The sequence below is a fragment of the Danio aesculapii genome, chromosome 8 (genome assembly GCF_903798145.1).
Source record: "Danio aesculapii chromosome 8, fDanAes4.1, whole genome shotgun sequence".
Taxonomy (NCBI): Eukaryota; Metazoa; Chordata; class Actinopteri; order Cypriniformes; family Danionidae; genus Danio; species Danio aesculapii.
The window spans coordinates 50,171,733-50,193,288 of NC_079442.1; the positions used below are offsets into that span (position 1 = coordinate 50,171,733).

Here is a 21,556-nt window from a genome sequence, read left to right on the forward strand (position 1 = left end):
AGAGTCACCTGCAGTTGAAGAATGGATTGATCCAGTGCACACTATATGCGTCATGGAAAATTTTTCTGTTTCATTAAGAACACAGACTGAATACTTATTTTGATTTTTGAGTATATTTCACCAATATGGCCAGATTTTTCTTGAATTGTAACTTTTAAAAGTAATATTATGTGTCTAAATATATCTTTTCTTCTTTAAAGGAAATCTTCTGAAGGATTTGTAGCTCTCCATGTTTTACTGTTAATAGTTGTTGTTGTTGTTGTTGTTGTTGTTGTTGTTAAAGGGAAGAAAATACAAAGTATATACAATATCTGTAATTCTCTTTCTGTATGAAAGATTGTGTAAGTTGTATATGTATTTTCTTTTGGAAACTCATAATAAAAAAAAAATCATCAACTTATTATACATGTGTGCGTGTTTTACATGAAAACAATACATTTCTAATATGTGTGTGTGTGTGTGTGTGTGTGTGTGTGTGTGTACCAGTATAGAATTTATTTCCTTTAAAAATGTGTCCTTAATTAAAATGCATATGATTAAATATAATATAACTAAATCGTTATTATTGTTATTGCTATTATAAATGTAGTTCAAAGATTATAGGGTTATTATTAATAACTACCATCAAACAATTAAAAAAAACTATTCATTTATTCTTGGTAATTAGATACTTAAATATAACTGTTATTTGGGTCATTAAAACATCATTGGTCCTTCTGTACTTTAATGCACTCCAAGAACATGAAGGCAATTAGATAAAACGTAATGTTAAAATATCGTGTGATTGCATATCTGAACCATGGTACAAACATAGTCCAATTTGCAAAAAAACAAAACAAAAAAACAATCGTGCTGTAAAACAACACCGAGCCAACAACAGGTATTATTAAAAGCCCACATCAGTCTTGACCTATTCCACTAGAGGTCATTAACCTTCCAGAAGATACTGTAGTGTAGACATTCCCCAAAATTCACACGTCTTTCACCCAGTTCTTCAATATAGCATATGGCGCTATCAGAATCGACCAATGAGCGCCTACGAGGAGTGCTGATTAGCTGACGTCACGGACGCAGAGAGAGCGCGCGCGCGCGGCGGGCTGGGAGGAGGCTCGCGCACGAGAGAAATCAGTGTATTTGTGTGTCATTCAGGCCAGGGATGTGAGCCAGAAGCGACAATTATGGGGAATAACCGGGACCCCGATGCACTGGAGCGGACACAGCGACTAGACGGCGACCACCAAGGAGGTTAACGCGCGGTGTTTCAAATACATTAACATTCAGGATAAATGATCGATTGATTGACAGCAAGCACGCGCAGTCGTACGGTTAATCGATTTCCATGGCGTTGCGATCGACCCCGAGCCAAACTGGTCAGCTGGACCCGGGACTGCACCGGGTCTAAAGCGCTCCATCCATCTGTCGTGTTTTCCGGCGATGTCCGCGTCCTGCCTGGATCTGATTTCAGCACCACCGCAGCCGGACAGCGACCGCATGGACCGAGCGCTAAATCCCGGCCGCCAGAACTCGCCAGATACCGCCGGGGAACTCACGCTGCTACACACCGCGCCCGGGGGGCTCGGCATGGCTCTGGAGGAGGAGTTGGCCATGCTGACCGGGGACCGGGAGGACGAACTGCAGGAATCCGCCCCGGAGACACCTGTGAGCGCGCAGGACTCTGACCTACTGTCGCTCTTCCGGCAGAAAGAGAAGGACTTGGTGCTCGCTGCTAAACTGGGCAAAGCTCTACTTGAAAGAAACCAAGACCTCACTAAGCAATATGACAAAATGACCAAGGATTTAAACGACAGACTGGAGGTGAGAAGGAGCTCTATATACTACATACACAGCCACTAGGATCAATCTGAAAAAGTTGACATGCTTTAAGCAGGGGTTGTGTAAACAACTTGCTATTTCTACAGGCTCAGTATAGTATAACGAGATTAACTTGTGTAGGAGCAAGTAAAGTTCAACTTCCTGCACTCTAGAAACGCTGGGCTGTTGGTGTTAACACAGTTGTCCATGTTTGACCTAACGTTGGGTTAGGACAATTCTGAATTACTAGCTTTAATAGTGAATGAAGTTGAACTTTACCCGTTACTCTAATAGTTATTTAATAGCTTGATTATTAAATTAATTAAAATGACACTTTTTAACCCAACGTTTGGGGTTGCCCACATTTGACCCAAGCGTTGGGTTGACAACAACTCTTTATGTTTTTGTGTACCTTACAATTTGGTACACGAAGTGCAATACATATTCATTCATTTTCCTTCGGCTTAGTCCCTAAGTGGTCGCCACAGCGGAATGAACCGCCAACTATTCCAGCATTTGTTTTACACAGCCAATACCCTTGCATCCGCAACCCAGTATTGGGAAGCACCCATTCACATACACTACAGCCAATTTAGTTCATCCAATTCACCTATAGTGCATGTGTTTAAACTCACATGCACCTGGAGCACCTGGAGAACATGCAAACTCCGAATCTGCACTGAAATGACTATTTGCCCAGCCGGGATTCGAACCAGTGACCTTCTTGCTGTGAGGTGACAGTGCTAACCACTGAGCCACCGTGTCGCCACAAAGAAATATTCATTCATTTATTTTCTTTTTGGCTTAGTCCCTTTATTCATCTGGGGTCACCACAGCGGAATGAACCCCCAACTTATCCAGTATATGTTTTACGCAGTGGATGCCCTTCCAGCCGCAACCCAGTATGGGTAACACCCATTCGCATACACTACAGACAATTTAGTTCATTTAATTCACTTAGAGAGCATGTGTTTGGACAGGGGGAAACCGGAGCACCCGCAGGAAAGCCACACCAACACTGAGAGAACATGCAAACTCCACACAGAAATGCCAACTGACCCAGCCGGGACTTGAACCAGCAACATTCTTGCTGTGAAGCAACAGTGCTAACCACTGAGCCACCGTGCCGCCACAAAGAAATATATATGTTTTAATTTATTATTTTGGATAAGTAGAATAAGAAGAGCAACAACTAAACAACTATCCTCAACTCATATACAATACTGTAAACATGACTGCAAATTTAAATAAAACTGCCATTGCAACTATAGTTATTTTTCATCACCAAGTGCATGCTGGGAAATCTGAGAAAAAAAAGAGGAAGTGCATGCTGGGAAAAGATCAAATAAAATTAGAGTATAACAAAAATCCAGAATATCAAGATGCTGAAAAATGAGACAAAATAGGCCTATTATTTATGAAAATTTCCAAACAATTGTGCAAATCAAGAAGTTGAATGATTTCACAGCAATGGGATGTTTAGTTTTCACATTATTATTATTAGTACAAGCATTATTAGTGTGTGTTGTAACATTAAGTGCATGACTGTTTTTCATTGTACTCCTAGTTACACTTTATTAAAGTGAGTAAACCCATTGCCTTAAAAGCGACGAGTTGACTTTACTTAAAAAAGTGAGTAAACCCATTGTAACTTCAAACTGTTAAGTTGACTTAACTTATTTTTTAGAATTATGCAGTTTAATTACTTATAAGTTTTACTTCACCGGCCACTTTATTAGGTACACCTGTCCAACTGCTCGTTAATGCAAATTTCTAAACAGCCAATCAGATGACAGCAACTTAATGCATTTAGGCATGTAGACATGGTCAAGATGATCTGCTGCAGTTCAAACCGAGAGAAATTGAACGTGGCATGGTTGTTGGTGCCAGACGGGTTTGTCTGAGTATTTCAGAAACTGCTGATCTACTGGGATTTTCACGCACAACCATCTCTAAGGTTTACAGAGAATGGTCTAAAAAAGAGAAAATATCCAGTGAGCGGCAGTTCTGTGGACACAAATCCTTTGTTGATGTCAGAGGTCAGAGGAGAATGGCCAGACTGGTTCCAGCTGATAGAAAGGCAACAGTAACTTAAATAACCACTCGATACAACCGAGGTCTGTAGAAGAGCATCTCTGAATGCACAACACGTCCAACCTTGAGGCGGATGGGCTACAGCAGCAGAAGACCACACCGGGTGCCACTCCTGTCAGCTAAGAACAGAAAAATGAGGCTACAATTCACACAGGCTCACCAAAATTGGACAATAGAAGATAAAAAGTTGCTCTGATGAGTCTCGATTTCTGCTGCCACATTCAGATGGTCGGGTCAGAATTTGGCATCAACAACATGAAAGCATGGATCCATCCTGCCTTGTATCAACGGTTCAGGCTGGTGGTGTAATGGTGTGGGGGATATTTTCTTGGCACACTTTGGGCTCATTAGTACCAATTGAGCATCGTGTAAACACCACAGCCTACCTGAGTATTGTTGCTGACCATGTCCATCCCTTTATGACCACAGTGTACTCATCTTCTTCCAGCAGGATAACACACCATGTCATAAAGTGTGAATCATCTCAGACTGGTTTCTTGATCATGACAATGAGTTCACTGTACTCAATTGGCCTCCACAGTCAGCAGATCTCAATCCAATAGAGCACCTTTGGGATGTGGTGGAACGGGAGATTGGCATCATGGATGTGCAGCCAACAAATCTGCAGCAACTGTGTAATGCTATCGTGTCAATATGGAGCAAAATCTCTGAGGAATATTTCCAGTACCTTGTTGAATCTACGCCATGAAGGATTAAGGCAGTTCTGAAGGCAAAAGTGGGTCCGACCCGGTACTAGTAAGGTGTACCTAATAAAGTGGCCAGTAGGTGTATTTTTAATGCAACAGGTTTACTCACTTTTTAAAGTAGTCAACTAATCACATTCATCAAAACTCACCTGCTATGCTATAATCTGCATACGTTATGAAAAGAGCACATTAAGATGCTTTAGTTTTGTTAAAATAGAGAAAGAGTCAAATTAAGCCCAGCAAAATGAACATGTAAATTAGGGTCTTTTAAAGAGTAAATACTTCATTTTACAACCTGCTGTGATTGATTTCACAGACATGTGTTGTTTACATGGTTATGCAGCAGTTTGCTTTTTAATGATCAATCAGTATGTGTCATCATAACATTAAGAGCATGATGAAGCAAATCACTGAAGTTACTTACTGTCTCACACAGTGAGTCTGCAGCTTTAATGCAGCATTAGTCCTCATGCTAAACTACTGAATAGTCTCCAAAGCTGTTTAAGACTGCATAAATCCAACGTAAGTGGGTTGAAGAATCTTATAATAATCAAATTATTACTTACAACCAGCCATTAATAGGCGATGCAGTGGCTCAGTGGTTAGCACTGTGGCCTCACAGCAAGAAGGTTGCTGGTTCGAGCCTTGGCTGGGTCAGTTGGCATTTCTGTGTGGAGTTTGCATGTTCTGCCTGCGTTCGCATGGGTTTCCTCCGGGTGCTCCGGTTTCCCACACAAGTCCAAAGACATGCGGTACTGGTGAATTGGGTAGGCTAAAGTGTCCGTAGTGTATGTGTGTGAATGAGAGTGTGTGGATGTTTCCCAGTGATGGGTTGCAGCTGAAAGGGCATCCGCTGTATAAAACATATACTGGATGAGTTGGCGGTTCACTCGGCTGTGGCGACCCCAAATTAATAAAGGGACTAAGCTGAAAAGAAAATGAATGAATGAGACTGCATCAGAGAAGTGTTTACTGTTCCTGAATGTGGACTGTGTGAAGATGTTGACTCTGGTTCAGCTCTATATGAGCTTTGATGGTCTTTTTAGCGATGCTGCTAGCACAGCTAATGCGCTTTGGCTCTGTTCATTCGACTGAGCACTCGACAGATTCCTGGCCATTCTCCATGATATCGTCCCTCATGCCCAGTTCACTTCTTTGCATTAAACCCTTTGTCTTAAAGTGACAGTTCACCCAATAATGAAAATTTCCTCATCATTATTTACTCACACTCAAGTGGTTCTAAACTCTTATGAATTTCTTTCATCTGTTGAAGACGAAACAAGATATTCTGAAGAATGTTGGGGAAAAGCATGCCTAATGGAAATGCCAAGATGGGCAGAAAATTTGAAAATGTCCATACAAAACATGCGCACAACTAGTGGTGTAACGGATCCCAAATTTCACAGTTCGGATCACATTATGGGGTTTTTTTTTGCCAAAAAGGAGAGGAGACAAATGTAATTTGCTTTGTGTTTATTACAGAAACAGCACTGCAAGACACTTTTGGGTTTAGCAAACAGAGCTTAGAAGCTGTAATTCTATTAAAAATAAAATGAAGAAATAATCAGCTGAAACTAAATAAACTTTAGTTTATATTCATAATAATCAACATAATAATTTGTACAACCCATATTTATTTTTAGTCATTTTCAATAAATGTTAATAAAAATAAATGTTTCAATAAAAGTTCTTCACTCATAAAACTTCATGTTTCATTGTTAGATGATCATTTTTGGAGAATTATTCAATGGCATATGTTTGACGGCTGGTTGTCGCCACCTATTGGTTAAATAATGTAATTGCTGCCTACAACTTTCATTTTTGAGCATCAAGTTAAATGCATATGACGGTGAATTTTATCTTCACCATAAACATCAGTGGTTTTATCTAAACTATAAACTGTTCTCCCAGTACTTCTGTGTTATTTAACTGTTTGTAACTTCATAACTAACTCAAAAGACTGAAGACTAAATTTTTAAAACACAAATTTGAATGCAGCAATTCGAAGGAATAATAAACATGCAAATCACCATCATTTATAATTTATGTTGCATGGGTGTTGAGATCCCGATTATGATTAATCATGGAGCTGAATTACACTGAAAGCATTGATGCAGGCTAAAGAAGCATTGACAGAAAACATCTTTAATAACCTAAGAAACCCACAACATCCTGAATAACCCACCACAACTTCTTTCGTCATCATTATATTTCACAGGAAAGCCTATGAAATGCTTTCATACATGTGATTTGAATGACAAGAGGCGATCTCTCTGTGATCGTTACGAATTTAGGATCAATCTACAAGGAAAAAAATGAATGGGTTGTGATCCGTATGAATCACAGATCAACTGTGATTCATTACACCCCGATGCACAACTTAAGAAAATCTAGTAGTTATTAAAAACTAACTAGCAGAATGAACTATTAATCAATAAAAACTGCACATGAACGATGATGGAAATGCATCACAGGAGTCATGTCATATAGTTATAACAGATGATAAACGTGCATGATTGAGAAGGCATTAATGGATAGAACAGCAGAGTGAGCACATTGTGAAACATCTGAATTGCTTATTATAAAATCTCTCAGCCAAAGTCTGTCATCACAATGGTTCAGTATTATTAATATTCATTCATTCATTTTCTTTTCGGCTTAGTCCCTTTATTAATCCAGGGTCACCACAGCGGAATGAACCGCCAACTTATTCAGCACATGTTTTACGCAGCGGATGTCCTTCCAGCCGCAACCCATCTCTGGGAAACATCCACACACACTTATTCACACTCATACACCAAGGACAATTTAGCCTACCAAATTCACCTGTGCCGCATGTCTTTGGTAGGTAGGAAGGAAACCCACACGAACGCAGGGAGAACATGCAAACTCCACACAGAAACGCCATCTGACCCAGCCGAAGCTTGAACCAGCAACCTTCTTGCTATGAGGCGACAGCACTACCTACTGCGCCACTGTGTCACCCTATTATTAATATTATATTATTATATTATATTATCTCCAGAACTGTCTTGAGCATCTGTGCTCCAAAAGAGAGTCCCAAAAACCACCCTGTGCTCTTTGCATTTATTTTTTTTTTAAAAAATGGCCACAATGGCTTCTCTCACAGCAAATCTAATTTTTCTTTTTGTTATTTAGCACCAGTTTATCAGGAGCTCATGATTTTATTCTCAGTGTTTAACAGTGTTTATCCGCAAATGTTTTATATGATATTCCAGTTTTGCGCACAAGTGTAATTCACATTTTTAGATGGAAAGATTATTGATATTCATTGTAGGAACAAATAAAATACAATCAACATCCTCAACCCAGGCTCATTGCAGATACGTAACCAGGTCTACATTTCTGGGAACAGCGAAATAAGTAACTGGAGCTACGTCTGCTCACAGTTTTTGTTATTGCAAGTCCGCCAGAGGCCACTGTGTATGCTTTTTGATGATCTCAAATTTCCTTCTCACGTAAATCCACCAGAGGGCAGAATAAACACTTCAGCCGACCAGGCAAGCTTGCTGTCGACTGACTGATGGTACCCTTTGCAAAGGGTGCCTAGCACGACAAAAGGGTACCAAAAGGCGGAGCTAGACGCGCAGATGAACGCTATTGGTTTACATAGATACGTCACCAGTGCATACACAAGCAGGAGAATGAAAACAAAGGAACCGCCATTTTTAAATACACAGTCGAGACTTTACAACGTAATAATATATACATATAATAACGAGCCATTGTCGACCCGAGTTTAAACAAACCATGTCGTCGTATTGATGAACAGCAACGAAGTCAAGAAGAAGAGCAGAATCTGCCCTGTGCCCCGTAGTTGTTTACAAGGCTGTCTAAAGCGCGAGCGGTTTCACTTTCGAAAGAGCTCAACACCGCTCCGCATTCCAAGTCCGCCAACGTAAGCGACGAGCCACTGGGTAAACTGGAAACACTGGAAAGCTATCTGTACTGTTAGCGTAAGTGGTCAGCTGGTAGCGCGAAGAGGAGCAGAAGTCGGCGGTTGCGTCATATCGCCCCCGTGGCATTCGTTTCAAAGACAAAATAGAGCAAGACATACCTCTGGCTACATAATTCGCGCTCTCCAGAAATGTAGACAGGGGTACGTATTCACAATGAGCCTGTGTTGCACATTCTTCAGTATATCATCGTTTGTGTTCAACAGAAATTGAAACTTGGATCAAGTGGATGATGAGTAAATGATTGATTTATTTGGCTGAACTGTCCCTTTAAATCTCATTTGATCAATTCTAATTGTAGGAGTTCTTTGTTCACATTCACACCCTCTTGCAAAACGCAAATGATCAGCATGAAAATGACTTCCAATGGAAAATTGCTTTGATAGCCTTCACAGTGGATTTCACAGGCCTTAATCAGTGCCAGATTTAATTTTCTACAATTATAGCCGGCTCTCTCTGAGGTGCTCAGGACTCGACCTGTCTGACCCTTTACCACATGAGAACTTTAAGCCTTAGATCATGAAATCTGGACGTCTAAAGGCCTGTTCACACCAAGCACGGTAACTATAAAGACAACAATAATGATATAGCTCTAAAAGTCATCCACAGTGTTAAAGAATAGCATATAGTAGGGGAAATAAGTATTGAACACGTCATGTTTTTTTTTCTGGGAATAATATTTTTTAAGGAGCTGCGGACATGGAATTGAACCAGATTTTGGTAAAAACTCAAACAATACAACATACAAATAAAACAAAACCCAAAAAATCTGCAAAATGAGTTGTGTAATAACAATGAAATGACAGAAGGAGAAATCACTGAAATACTGAAACATATTTAATACTTTGTAGGCTTGTTTGGTGATGGCAGCTTAAAGACGTCTCTTATATGGAGAATGAAGTCACATGCATTGCTCGGGTGTGAGTTTCTCACAGACTTCAACAAAGTGTCAAAATCTTGATGGTTCTGTGGGTCTCATCTATCAAATCTGAGCTTAATTTTGTATTTTCTATTTGATTCGGTTCGGGTGATTGGCTGGGCCATTCTACAGCTTGATTTTCTTTCTCTGAAAGCATTTGAGAGTTTTCTTGGCTGTGTTTTGGATCATTGTCTTGCTGAAATGTCCACTCTGGTTTCATTTTCATCCTCTGGTTAATGTAGAACTAAAGCAGCTGATATTCATTTACACTGAGGAAGGGCAGAGGGTTGCTGAAGAACTACTGAGAGATTTCAGCTGCTGTCTGGGCTTTCACTGCCGAACTACACCTCCCTTTCTTCATGTGTTCAATACTTTTTTGGTGATGGCAGCTTGAAAACGCCTCTCATATGGAGAATGAAGTCACATGCAACGCTCAGGTGTGAGTTTTTCACAGACTTCAGCAGAGTGTCAAAATCTTGATGGTTCTGTGGGTCTCGTCTATCAAATCTGATATTTAGTTTGTACTTTCTATTGGATTCAATTCAGATGATTGGCTGGGCCATTCTACAGCTTGATTTTCTTTCTCTAAAAGCATCTGGAAGTCTCCTCGTGTGTTTTGGATCATTGTCTTGCTGAAATGTCCAGCCTGCTTTCATCTTCATCATCTGCTAATGTACATGGTGGACTGAAGCAGCTGATATTAACTTACACTGATGAAGGGCAGAGGGTTGCTTAAGAACTACTGAGAGATTTCAGCTGCTGTCTGGGCTTTCACTGCCTTTCTACACCTCCCCTTCTTCATGTGTTCAATACTTTTTCCCTGTGTCATTTCATTTTATTATGAATAACTTGATTTTAGATTTGTTTTCTTTGCACACATGGATTTCTTTGGTTGCTATCAGCATCCTGTGAAAATTCAACAGCACCTTTAGAAATATGTTTTCTGAGAAAAATAGTGACATATTCAATACTTATTTTCCCCGCTATAGTTCACACCACAAATACAACTATAAAGATATGGAGAAACCATATCATTGGGATCAGGATTTCTCCCAGCTGATGAACGATAAAACACTGGCAGCCAGTCAGAATCCAGTGAAAATGAAAGGGCTAGCATGATTTAAAGATACAGACGACACAGTGGAGAAGCACAACGATGATGTTAAACTCTCTTTTAGAAGATTATTTAAAGATAATGACTATTATAGAAACAGTCAATTATACACTGGGAAATAAAGATAAAAAAATACATGGAAAGTCATATAAAAATATGAGTCGTGTATGAATTAAGGCTGCATGATATTGGAAAAATCTGCCAATTTCGCCAGATGACTTGAAGAATTTGTTAATTTAGATTGATTGAGATGGGTTTTTTTATGCATTACATCTGTATCAAATGTAATGAATTACAACTATAAATACAACATAATTAATTTTATGTATACATTTTGTAAAGTGACACACTTTATATTGTAAACATTTAAACATTTATACTTAAAAAATGCAGATGATAAACTTTTACTCTATTATAGTTAAACTCTGCAGTGCAAAAACCTCATGTGTTCAGAATTTAGTGTCTCATTCATTCATTCATTCATTTAAACATTTTCCTTTGGCTTAGTCCTTTATTTATCAGGGGTCACCACAGCGGAATGCACCGTCAACTATTTCGGCATATGTTTTACGCAGCGGATGCCCTTCCAGCCGTAAACCAGTACTGGGAAACACACTCATTCACACACTCACTCATACACCATGGCCGATTTTATTTTATCCAATTCTCCTATAGCGCATGTGTTTGGACTGTGGGGGAAACCGAAGCACCAGGAGGAAACCCACACTTACACGGGGAGAACATGCAAACTCCACACATAAATGCCAACTGACACAGACAGGAATTGAACCAGTGAACTTCTTGCTGTGAGACGACAGTGCTAACCCCTGAGCCACCATGGCGCCCCGAATTCAGTGTCTTATTAACTATATTACAGACTCATTCATATAATTATTGCACATCCTGCAATGTGAACGATATATTGTGCAGCCATAGCAGAAGCCCTGTGTTACTTTCAGTGTGTTTGTTTTTCTTCTTTGAAAATGCTAGAGAACTGACTATGATTGCTAAATTGACTGTTTGATTAGATTGATTACACATCAACAGTTAAAGTCTAGTTCACACTACAGGATTTTAAGCCTGATTTGAGCCCAATTTGGAAGTTAACGAGATCGCCGACAGATCGGGCTGTGATCGGGAAAGAATCTGGGCGTGTTTGGCGCTCGGCAGTCTTTATGTTTGAACTACTGAACAACGCATCAAAGAGGCTCGCTGAAGGGTCGCCGACACCTCGCAGATGCAAATTCAATATCTAGCATGCTGAATATTCCAGAGCAGTCGGCCGACTTGACCACACGTGTGGTCAGATGTAATGACAAGAGGGGCAGCCAATGAGAGAGCATATCAGCATGAGCTGAATGGCCGTTGTGCTCAGGAACTCAACTGAAATGTCTGTGATAGGCCAGAATGGGCATCAATGCACTCGCCTCACTCTGTATATTTACACGGACATGAGAATAGGCTATATTAACAGTGGAACTAGAATTCTGTAACCATTAGAATTACCATAGCATTCATTCAGACTGTTCTCATATAAGACCTCATATTGTCACGTCATATTTACATTCAAAGCTTCTATTGAGATATTAAAATCAAGCTCTGAATGTCTGTCATCATGTTTTATGACACCATAACCCTAAAAATATTATCTTTTTGGTAATACTGCCTATAAATATGTAGTTAAGATACTAGAACACCAGTAAAGATCTGGGCCTCGCTTTTATTTTCACTTTCATAAACAGACACTATTTCCCAGCACAGAAAATGCTGTTTTTAAAGTAAATTTATGGTTTTGCTGTCAGAAAGTTTTGTTTATGTTAGCAGGAAGTTGCTAGGCAAAAAAGGCACGTAAATTTAAAGTCACGGCAAAAAGTAGCAGACATGCACACAGTCATTTGGATCGATTTGGTAATTAAAGCCAGAAATACTCAATGTTAGAAATAAAAACACAGAAAAAAAATGTCAATTTTTTTTTTTGCAAAAACTAAAAACTCTCTAGCTGTCTGTGTAGTTCTAATGTTAAAGCCACATCTATCCACTTGAACCGTGCAGATGAGCAATCGATCCGCTGATGCATCAGCTGACTGACGATATTTTTAAATGCTCCCTTTAAAGCTTTCACTGAAGTTTGAATGACTGTCAGTGATGGTATCAGCACAATACAAAAGCAGCCAATAGACGAATTACCAACCTACGTCACACATGACGTCACACGGGTCCTCGGTTGCAAAAAGAGACTCGGTGGCAATAGTAAACATGTCGTGTTGTGCAGTAGGATGCCAAAAATAGAAAACTTAACTTTTACCGTACACCACACTGCTTTTAATGCCAACTGCAGATGTCTTTGGCTAAAAGGGAGCTGAATGAGTGAGGAGCTAATTAATAATGCTGGTGAGTTCATGCTATGCTGAATCATACACATTACTCATTTCTGATTGCAGAAATGATTTCAGCAAAAACAGTTAAACATGGTTAATTTAACTGCAGACACTGAATGCTCAGAATGAAATGTAAAAGTGTAAGTTATTAAGGTAAAGTTGGATATATATTCACACATTCATTCAGTGACAACTTGTGACACACTCCCTATATTGTTTACCACTGCACTTTGAATATTCGGTCTGAAATAACCTGCAAGTGTGAAAACAAAATTAACACTGTTTATTTGACTGTGAACAATGTTGTGCTTTGATAGTCATTGGCTGCTAATATGATTTTGCTATTTAGAGTTTGCAAATAATACTTTACTGAAATTATATTATTAAGGAGAAAGTCTGAATGTGTGAACATAAAACCAGCTTTACCTCTATGTGTAAGTTCACATACCCACAGTTGTAGTTCGCTGTCAGAATGCAGTAGTTTTGCTTGTTGATGATTACCAGGCCTTGAATAACGTTAGCTCTGTCTTTTTTCCTCGTCTTTGGCTTGGCAGAACCTCGGTTTTTAGCACTACATAGTGTTGAATCTGGTAATCATGGAACATTATTTATTGCACATGACCACACTGAACAACATTGTTGGCATCCAAAGACTTGTAGGGCTTTAACTTCTCTCTAGTTAAAACACTTGGAGCTTCAATGAGATTGTATATTTGTGGCTGGATGCTTGGTCATTTTGTCTCATCCAATATCCATTGGGAGGGTGCTATCGCAAATGGATCTGTCAGATGAACGCCGCTCACTTTAACGTTAATTTTGTCGAATCACTGTGCTTATCACTGGGTGACGAGCTGTTATAATACACTGAAAGCATTATGTAAATGATATATATAATATGTAATCAATATTTCTAACTTATTTCTAAGACAACAAACTCTGTACCGCATCGGATGTCATTCCCTCGCTGTACATGCTAGCGCTCCCTGTTTTTTCTGCCACCTCCCAGCGCGCTCATCCTGAATGTTTACAAACATGGTAATTCGTCCCTAGTGTTCAGTTTTTTGCTGGCTCCTCCCTCAACATTTCATTGGTTGTGCTTGACTGAGCTGTTGTGGAGGGAGTTGTTGTCAGATCATGCAGTGCGTGACCCTCCTCTTGTGGATCATTTACATAGTGTCGCAGAGTGTGAACACCACAGCGATTTAAAGGCACAAAATCAAGTCGGCACAGCAATCTGCTAATGTTTAAATCATGTAGTGTGAACAAGTAGCAGCACTCTGAGGACACCCGCTGGTCACAAGAGACAATGCCCAATCAAAAGCAGAATCTAAAAATAAACAAATCATTATCATTCCTCTGTGTGGACACAAATATAATTATCATTATATTTATCGTCACCGTGCTTGTTGTGAACGGGCCTTAACTCTCATGTGCTATCAACGGACTAGATTACAGCCTAAAGGGATATTCACACCACACTACATTCTGCATATGCAGGAGAATGCAGGAGACAAGAAATGCAAGCTCATGCAAAACTCACTTCAGGTTTGAAGCTCTTTGAAGTGTAAATTTGTATCAGTTGAATATGCGTCTGTGGGCAACACAAGATTGGCATGAGCTCTGAATTAAAGGTGTCCTTTTATGCTTTTTATGCGTAATGTTGCTGGTTAAGAGTGGAAAGTACAAAGCCACTCATGCTGGAGTTATTCTCTAATTTAGAAAGCAAGCACCTTTTCTGAATGAGTTAAAATGCCTCCATTGTAGTTCTGGGTTTTTCTCTGGGAATAAACATGATACAATATCCACTATTTGAAAAATAATCGTGTTTGGGACAGGCTCTCTGAGTTGAATAGTGTGTTGTCACTACTGTTGCATAGATCTAATAATAAGACACGCATTAGATTTCTTCCCCAATTGTTTACAATGAGTACATTTACATGGACACCAATATTGCGATTTTAATATGATTAAGACAATACTCTGATTAAGAGTTAAGCATGTAAACAGGGGCGTATCGGACTCTTTAAAAGTGGGGGGGACGGCTGTATGAGATCATACATTCATATAATTAATAATCACCTGTTTCTAAATGGTCTGTCTCTAAAAATGAGGGGTCGTATCCCCCTGTCTCCCCCGGTTGCTACGCCCCTGCATGTAAACAACAATTTTTGATTAATTTAATCCGATTAAGGTCATAATCGAACTAAACAGAAATTGAATTAGGACATGTTAAGTATTCCGATTTTAGTGGCAATATTGAAGTGCAGTTCAGACTACCGAGCTAGTGAAGGACCACAGATACCTGCATCACGAAATGCGGAGGCTTTTTTCTTTCCAATCGACATGCAGTATCAAATTCCATTTAAACAACACTCTTCCACCAGTCCGTGCATCCATTACTTTAGTTTGACACGCTGGGTCAGTTCTGAATAGGTGCGTTCGACATGAAGCACAGCTGCAGCCGGTGATCAACGAGAATAGCCGAGCGCAGGCGGGGCGGAGTTGAAAACGGAGCCGTCAACCCGGACAGCTGGACACTTCGGGGTTCAAAGTTGTGGCAGTCATGATGGCCGATCACATTGCGTCATCATCATTTTTTATTTTTTTATTTTTTTATAACAACAAAAGATTTGCAAATAAAACAGAATACAGTCTCTAAAAACTAGAGTTCATTTTTAAACAATAAGGGAATTATTAATTAAATACAAAACAAGCACATGAGAGATATAAGCAACCCAGGCTCATTCTGAGGACGTAGTCCTGTGGACGTTTCTGGAGACCGCAAAATACGTCCCGGGAGGTACATATTTTTTGCAGTTTTTGTTTTTCGCGAATCCGCGAGAGGCCGCTGTGCGCACTTTTTCCCGCGCCGTTCTCGCGTAAACCCGCTAGAGGCCGCTGTCGAACGACCTTCCGCCTGTCTGCCTGGATGACAGAATGATTGACCGTGCGACCGGCCAATCGGCTGACCCACCCTCCTCCGTCCCTAAACCCAACCAACGACGATTCACAAAAGCCGTCCAGAAAAAGAAAAGCCCTCGTCTGATTTTTACCACGTTTTCGGATTTTGACCACATTCTCACCCTGTGACGAACGTGTTCGCTTAATTTTTTGGATTTTGTTTTTGTTTTCTTACCTGATTTCTGGAACCGCTCTTCCCCGGACTCGAACCCGGTCGTCGTCGTGGTCAGCCCCTCTCTGCGCCTCGAGTCCGCCAAAGTACACGAAGAGCTAACCGTACAAACTGGTTGCAGCGGGAAAGCCATCCACACGGAGGCGAGCGGCCGGCCGGCAAGCGCCGAAAGGAACGGCGTCACACCGCCCCACAGCGTTCGCTTAAAAAAATGAAATGCAGCCGTACGTACCCCCGGCTACGTATTTCGCGGTCTCCAGAAACGTCCACGGGACTACGTTTTCAGAATGAGCCTGGGTTGGATATAAGGGGAAACGGGAGGGTAATACACAGTAAACATAAAAACGAACAGGCCTATTAAATACAAAGCAATAAGCACAAACTCTAGTTTAAACATCCTTCTTTAGGCTAATACTTCTTGTTTGAATATGCTAAAAAGGGGATTTCAATTATTTACATTTATAGATCTAAAACTTTCCAATATAGGCGATGCAGTGGCGGAGTAGGTAGTGCTTTCGCCTCACAGCAAGAATGTTGCTGGTTCGAGCCTCGGCTGAGTCAGTTGGCGTTTCTGTGTGGAGTTTGCATGTTCTCCCTGCGTTCTCGTGGGTTTCCTCCGGGTGCTCCGGTTTCCTCCACAGTCCAAAGACATGCGGTACAGGTGAATTGGGTAGGCTAAATTGTCTGTAATGTATGAGTGTGAGTGAGTGTGTATGGTTGTTACCCAGAGATGGGTTGTGGCTGGAAGGGCATCCTCTGTGTAAAAACGTGCTGGATAAGTTGGCGGTTCATTCCGCTGTGGCGACCCCAGATTAATAAAGGGAATAAGCCGAAAAGAAAATTAATGAATGAATGAACTTTCCAATATATATTAGTGTAAAACCCAAAACACAGGGGTGTTCAGTCTTAAACAATAATTAAGATTATTTTGGATAATGAAAGCATTTTTAAAAAAGCACTTTAATCCTAAAAGATTGAACAAAAGGACGTTCCCAAAATAAGTGAGCAGCAATTTAAGTAGAAGTTTCCCAGAAAGACCAGGTATAAACGGCTAGACAGGAAATAAAATATATATATTATATAATCCTAATAATCATTTTATAATTATTTAATAAAATAGTTATAAATGGTTATAGTTTAGTTTAGTAAATAGTTTAGTTTAGTAAAATAGTTATAATTTGTTAAGAAACCTTTAGGGTGGCAGGATCAATGATGATACTTATTTTAATTAATATTTAGGTAATTTACTAAAATATATCATTTAAATCGTTCATGCAGCTGAATGCAGTAAATAGTCTGTATAAAAAGGTAGAAAATAAACCTGTGCAAACAAGCTAGCCTTTAAAATAAAAGTAAAAAAAATGTGTAGTCTTTTAATAAGCATGATGTGTACAAGATAGAGATGGTATGAAAAGTTAATTGTTTGTTTTGAAATTTGTGAATCAGAATTTGTCCAATAATAAACCCGAAACACACGTGGTTGTCATGTGTTGAACTCAGCCAATCTTGTATTATCGGTGTCGTCATCAGAGCTCGTTTGTTTTGTGTTTACCTTATGGTTAAAGTTGTTGCACGTCCACCGGTTCCCGCCTCAAAATGAGCGAGTTTGAACCACTTGTACATTAAGGAAGTGTTCAGAAAAACAAAACACCAGTAAAGAAACTCGAAACAGAGGAACATAAACGCCTACTGCCAGCTAGTGTTTCAGAAGTGTTATTGCAGAGGAACAGAAACAGTGTGCAGAAGTATGAATGCACGGCTATGCGTGTTGCATGCGCCGTGGGTCACGCCGATCACTTGACGCAGAAGTATAAACCAGGCTTAACTGAGGCAAAAGCTGTAAAAGCTCCGCCCCCCTCTGTAAAGAGGTGGAGAGCAGCAGCTAATTTACATTTAAAGAGACACACACAAAAACATTAGCATTGACAGCATGATATATTGACCCATGAGGTAATTTGAGCTGAAACTTTACACATATATTCAAGAGTCCACACTTAGCTGATGATTGATTATAAAGCTTGTTTGGCATGCTGTCCCGGGAGAGAGCCCTGAGCTCATAAGATTCTCGAGCCTGGGGCTCCCTTCTGTTGCAGGGCGAAAGGGGAGTTTGACTTCAGGTAGATCTCGAGAACTCCCCTGCAGATAGTAGCTAATGAACAGATAGTGATTGCTCTTAGGAGATAACTACTTAATAGGAGCATGTCTATGGTGCCGATTTAGATTAGTCAATTAACTTAAGTTGCATGTTTTTGGATGGTGGGAGGAAACCCGGGGAGGAATCCGGGGGAAACCCACGTGAGCATGGTGAGAACGTGTAAACTCCACACAGATACGTCGGCTGGCCTGGTAAGGACTAGAACCAGTGACGTTCTTGCTGTGAGGCAACAGTGCTAACCACTGGGCCATCGTGTCACCCATCTAGGAATAGAGGAGGAGTAGGGGTGGAAGGGGAGATTCTACAAAACCAAGACGGCTATTATATGAAATTTAGGGCATTTATAGTGGCTTAGGAATCGGCTAATTGGTGAATCATAAATTAAATAATGCAGGACCAGCCGCAAGCACTCATAAGCATGTGATCCTCTCGAAACTTCTGAAGACCCCTAAAGCAAATTATTTAAAATATCTAAAGCTAATCGTTATTTTCCTCCATTGGGAAAGTTTTTAAAGGTAGCTATTAAAACTATAGGGGTTTAAACATTTTGCCACTGCCATATCACCCTGCAGCCCAAGACTGGTTACTCACTGAAGCCAAGCAGGGCTGAGCCTGGTCAATACCTGGATGGGAGACCACAGGGGAAAACTAGGTTGCTGTTGGCAGTGGTGTTAGTGAGGCCAGCAGGGGGCGCTCAACCTGCAGTCTGTGTGAGTCCTAATGCCCCAGTAAAAATGAAGGGGACACTGTACTGTCAGTGAGCGCCGTCTTTCAGATGAGACGTTAAACCGAGGTCTTGACTCTCTGCGGTCATTAATAATCCCATGGCACTTCTGGTAAAGAGTAGGGGTGTAACCCTGGTGTCCTGACCAAATTCCCTTTATCGGCTTTTACCCATCATGGCCTCCCAATCATCCCCATCCACCGAATTAGTTCTACCACTGTCTCTGGGGTGTTATGAGCGTCCTGTGGCTGCCGTCGCATCATCCAAGTGGATGCTGCACACTGGTGGTGGTGTGGAGAAACGCCCCTCATGATTGTAACGCGCTTCAGGTGTATGGCCATACATGGTAAATGCGCAATAGAAATACACATTACATTACTATTAAGCTGTATATGTTGTTGCTGAACCCATCTGTTTGCATTAATTCAACCTATTTTAAAAACGATCATGTTCAATAGTGGAATTTGCACAAAAACCTATATTTCCCATGATGCTATATAAAATGTCTAATGAAAAATATAGAAGTATAACAAAATTGTAAGCTATTTTTAAGCACGAGTACCTGTGTTTTGTGTGTGGAGCAGCTGCTGGAGCAGGAGAAGCACGAGCTGCGGCGGCGTCTGGAGAGCCGTGAGGGCGAGTGGGAGGGCCGCGTGGCTGAGCTGGAGACAGATGTGCAGCACCTGCAGGGGGAGCTGGAGAGGCATCAGCTGCAGCTGCGGGACGCCGACCGGGAAAAGAGCCGAGCCATCAGTGAACTTTCAGAACAGAACCACCGCCTGCTGGAGCAGCTCAGCAGGGTAAGTCACAGGTTTATGATCCACTGCTTACCTTTGACTACAGCTTGGAGATATGACAAAAAAATCTCATATCAGGATATACGTCATCTCATATCATAAGTGGTCATTACACATTGGGTTTGCATTATGTTCTAGTAATTGGACCGGAGTCAGTTATTCCACTATTACTATGGTATAACCAAAGCCACTGTTTAGATGTTGTGTTTTGGACATTTGTCAGGTTTTTGTCCTCAAACTGCTCCTGTGTGCAATAGTATCTTGATGCAGACTTGCATGTGCAAGCTGACACTGCATGTCTCAGAGGTGCAATGTCAGACACAATGCATTTAGTTGAGCTAGTGACAGGTGGAGTTAGGTGTGCGCATTAAAAGCATTGCATGTAGCTCTGTTTGCAATTAGCATCCAGACACCTCTCCCTGTATGTCTCGTCAAAAGTCTTCTGTTGTGTTTTGATGGGATTTTTGACAGCTGTAGCTGTGGAATAACTGAAATCATTCAGCTTGTCATTCTGCAGCCCAAGACCGGTTACTCACTGAAGCCAAGCAGGGCTGAGCCTGGTCAGTACCTGGATGGGAGACCGCTGTTGGAAGTGGTGTTAGAGAGGCCAGCCCTATTGCCCTAGTAAAAAAGTGAAGGGGACACTATACTGTCAGTGAGCGCCGTCTTTCGGATGAGACGTCAAACCGAGGTCTTGACTCTCTGTGGTCATTAAAAATCCCATGGCACTTCTAGTAAAGAGTAGGGGTGTAACCCTGGTGTCCTGGCTAAATTCCCTCCATCGGCCCTTAAACATCATGGCCTCCCAATCATCCCCATCCACTGAATTGGCCTATAGCTGGTGTGTGATGAGCGCACTGGCGCCGTTGTCCTGTGGCTGCTGTCGTATGATCTAAGTGGAGCTGCACACTGGAGGTGTTGTAGAGAGACCCCCCTCATGTTTGTGAAGCACTTTGGGTTTATGACTATACACGATAAATGCGATATAGAAATACACTTTACGTTACATATTGAACTCTAATGCACTCAAAACCTGCTGGAACTACTTTAGCGGCATGTTTATCCGAGAATAATTTGACACCTTGGCCAGTTGTTCTGCAGTGGTATTTTGGAGTATATTTTGCTGTAATGAGTTTCTGTGATGTAGAAGTTACCATGTTCTGTATTTTGGAAACAATAGTACATACAATAGTTTCGGAAAAACATGCACATACTGTGCACTTGGATAAACTTTCTAGCAAATATACTGTAAAAAGACCGTGAAGCTATTAGAGAGAACATCCAGAGTTATCGGAGATGAAGGAGATTACTGTAAACCAGAACACTAATGCTCAACCATTCCTAAATGCCTCACTGTCTAAAAACACAATGAGCTCAAGAAAAACTGGAACGATCATCCTATTCAATCTTTGAATTTAAATATTGATTACAGTGTGCTGGAAAAAGAAAAAAAAGCTGAGTGAAACCTTTGGTTATATATATCTTCATTCATTTTCTTTTCGGCTTAGTCCCTTTATTAATCTGGGGTCGCCACAGCGGAATGAACTGCTAACTTATCCAGCATATGTTTTGCGCAGCGGATGCCCTTCCAGCTGCAACCCATCCCTGGGAAACATCCATACACACTCATTCACACTCATACACTACGGACAGTTTAGCTTACCCAGTTCACCTATAGCGCATTTCTTTGGACTTATGGGGGAAACAAGAGCACCCGGAGGAAACCCATGCGAATGCAAGGAGAAC

The 21,556-nt window shown here is 40.8% G+C and overlaps 1 protein-coding gene across 1 annotated transcript in view; it reads left to right on the forward strand.

Annotated features, from left to right (window-relative positions):
- Nucleotides 1-1,434: 1,434 nt before the first annotated feature.
- Nucleotides 1,435-21,556, forward strand: part of bicdl1 (BICD family like cargo adaptor 1) — a 90,377-nt gene continuing 70,255 nt past the window's right edge. Inside the window, exons 1-2 of the mRNA XM_056464142.1 lie at nucleotides 1,435-1,815; nucleotides 19,598-19,813. Of these exons, the coding sequence (XP_056320117.1) occupies nucleotides 1,435-1,815; nucleotides 19,598-19,813 (597 nt within the window). The remainder of the gene's footprint in view (nucleotides 1,816-19,597; nucleotides 19,814-21,556) is intronic.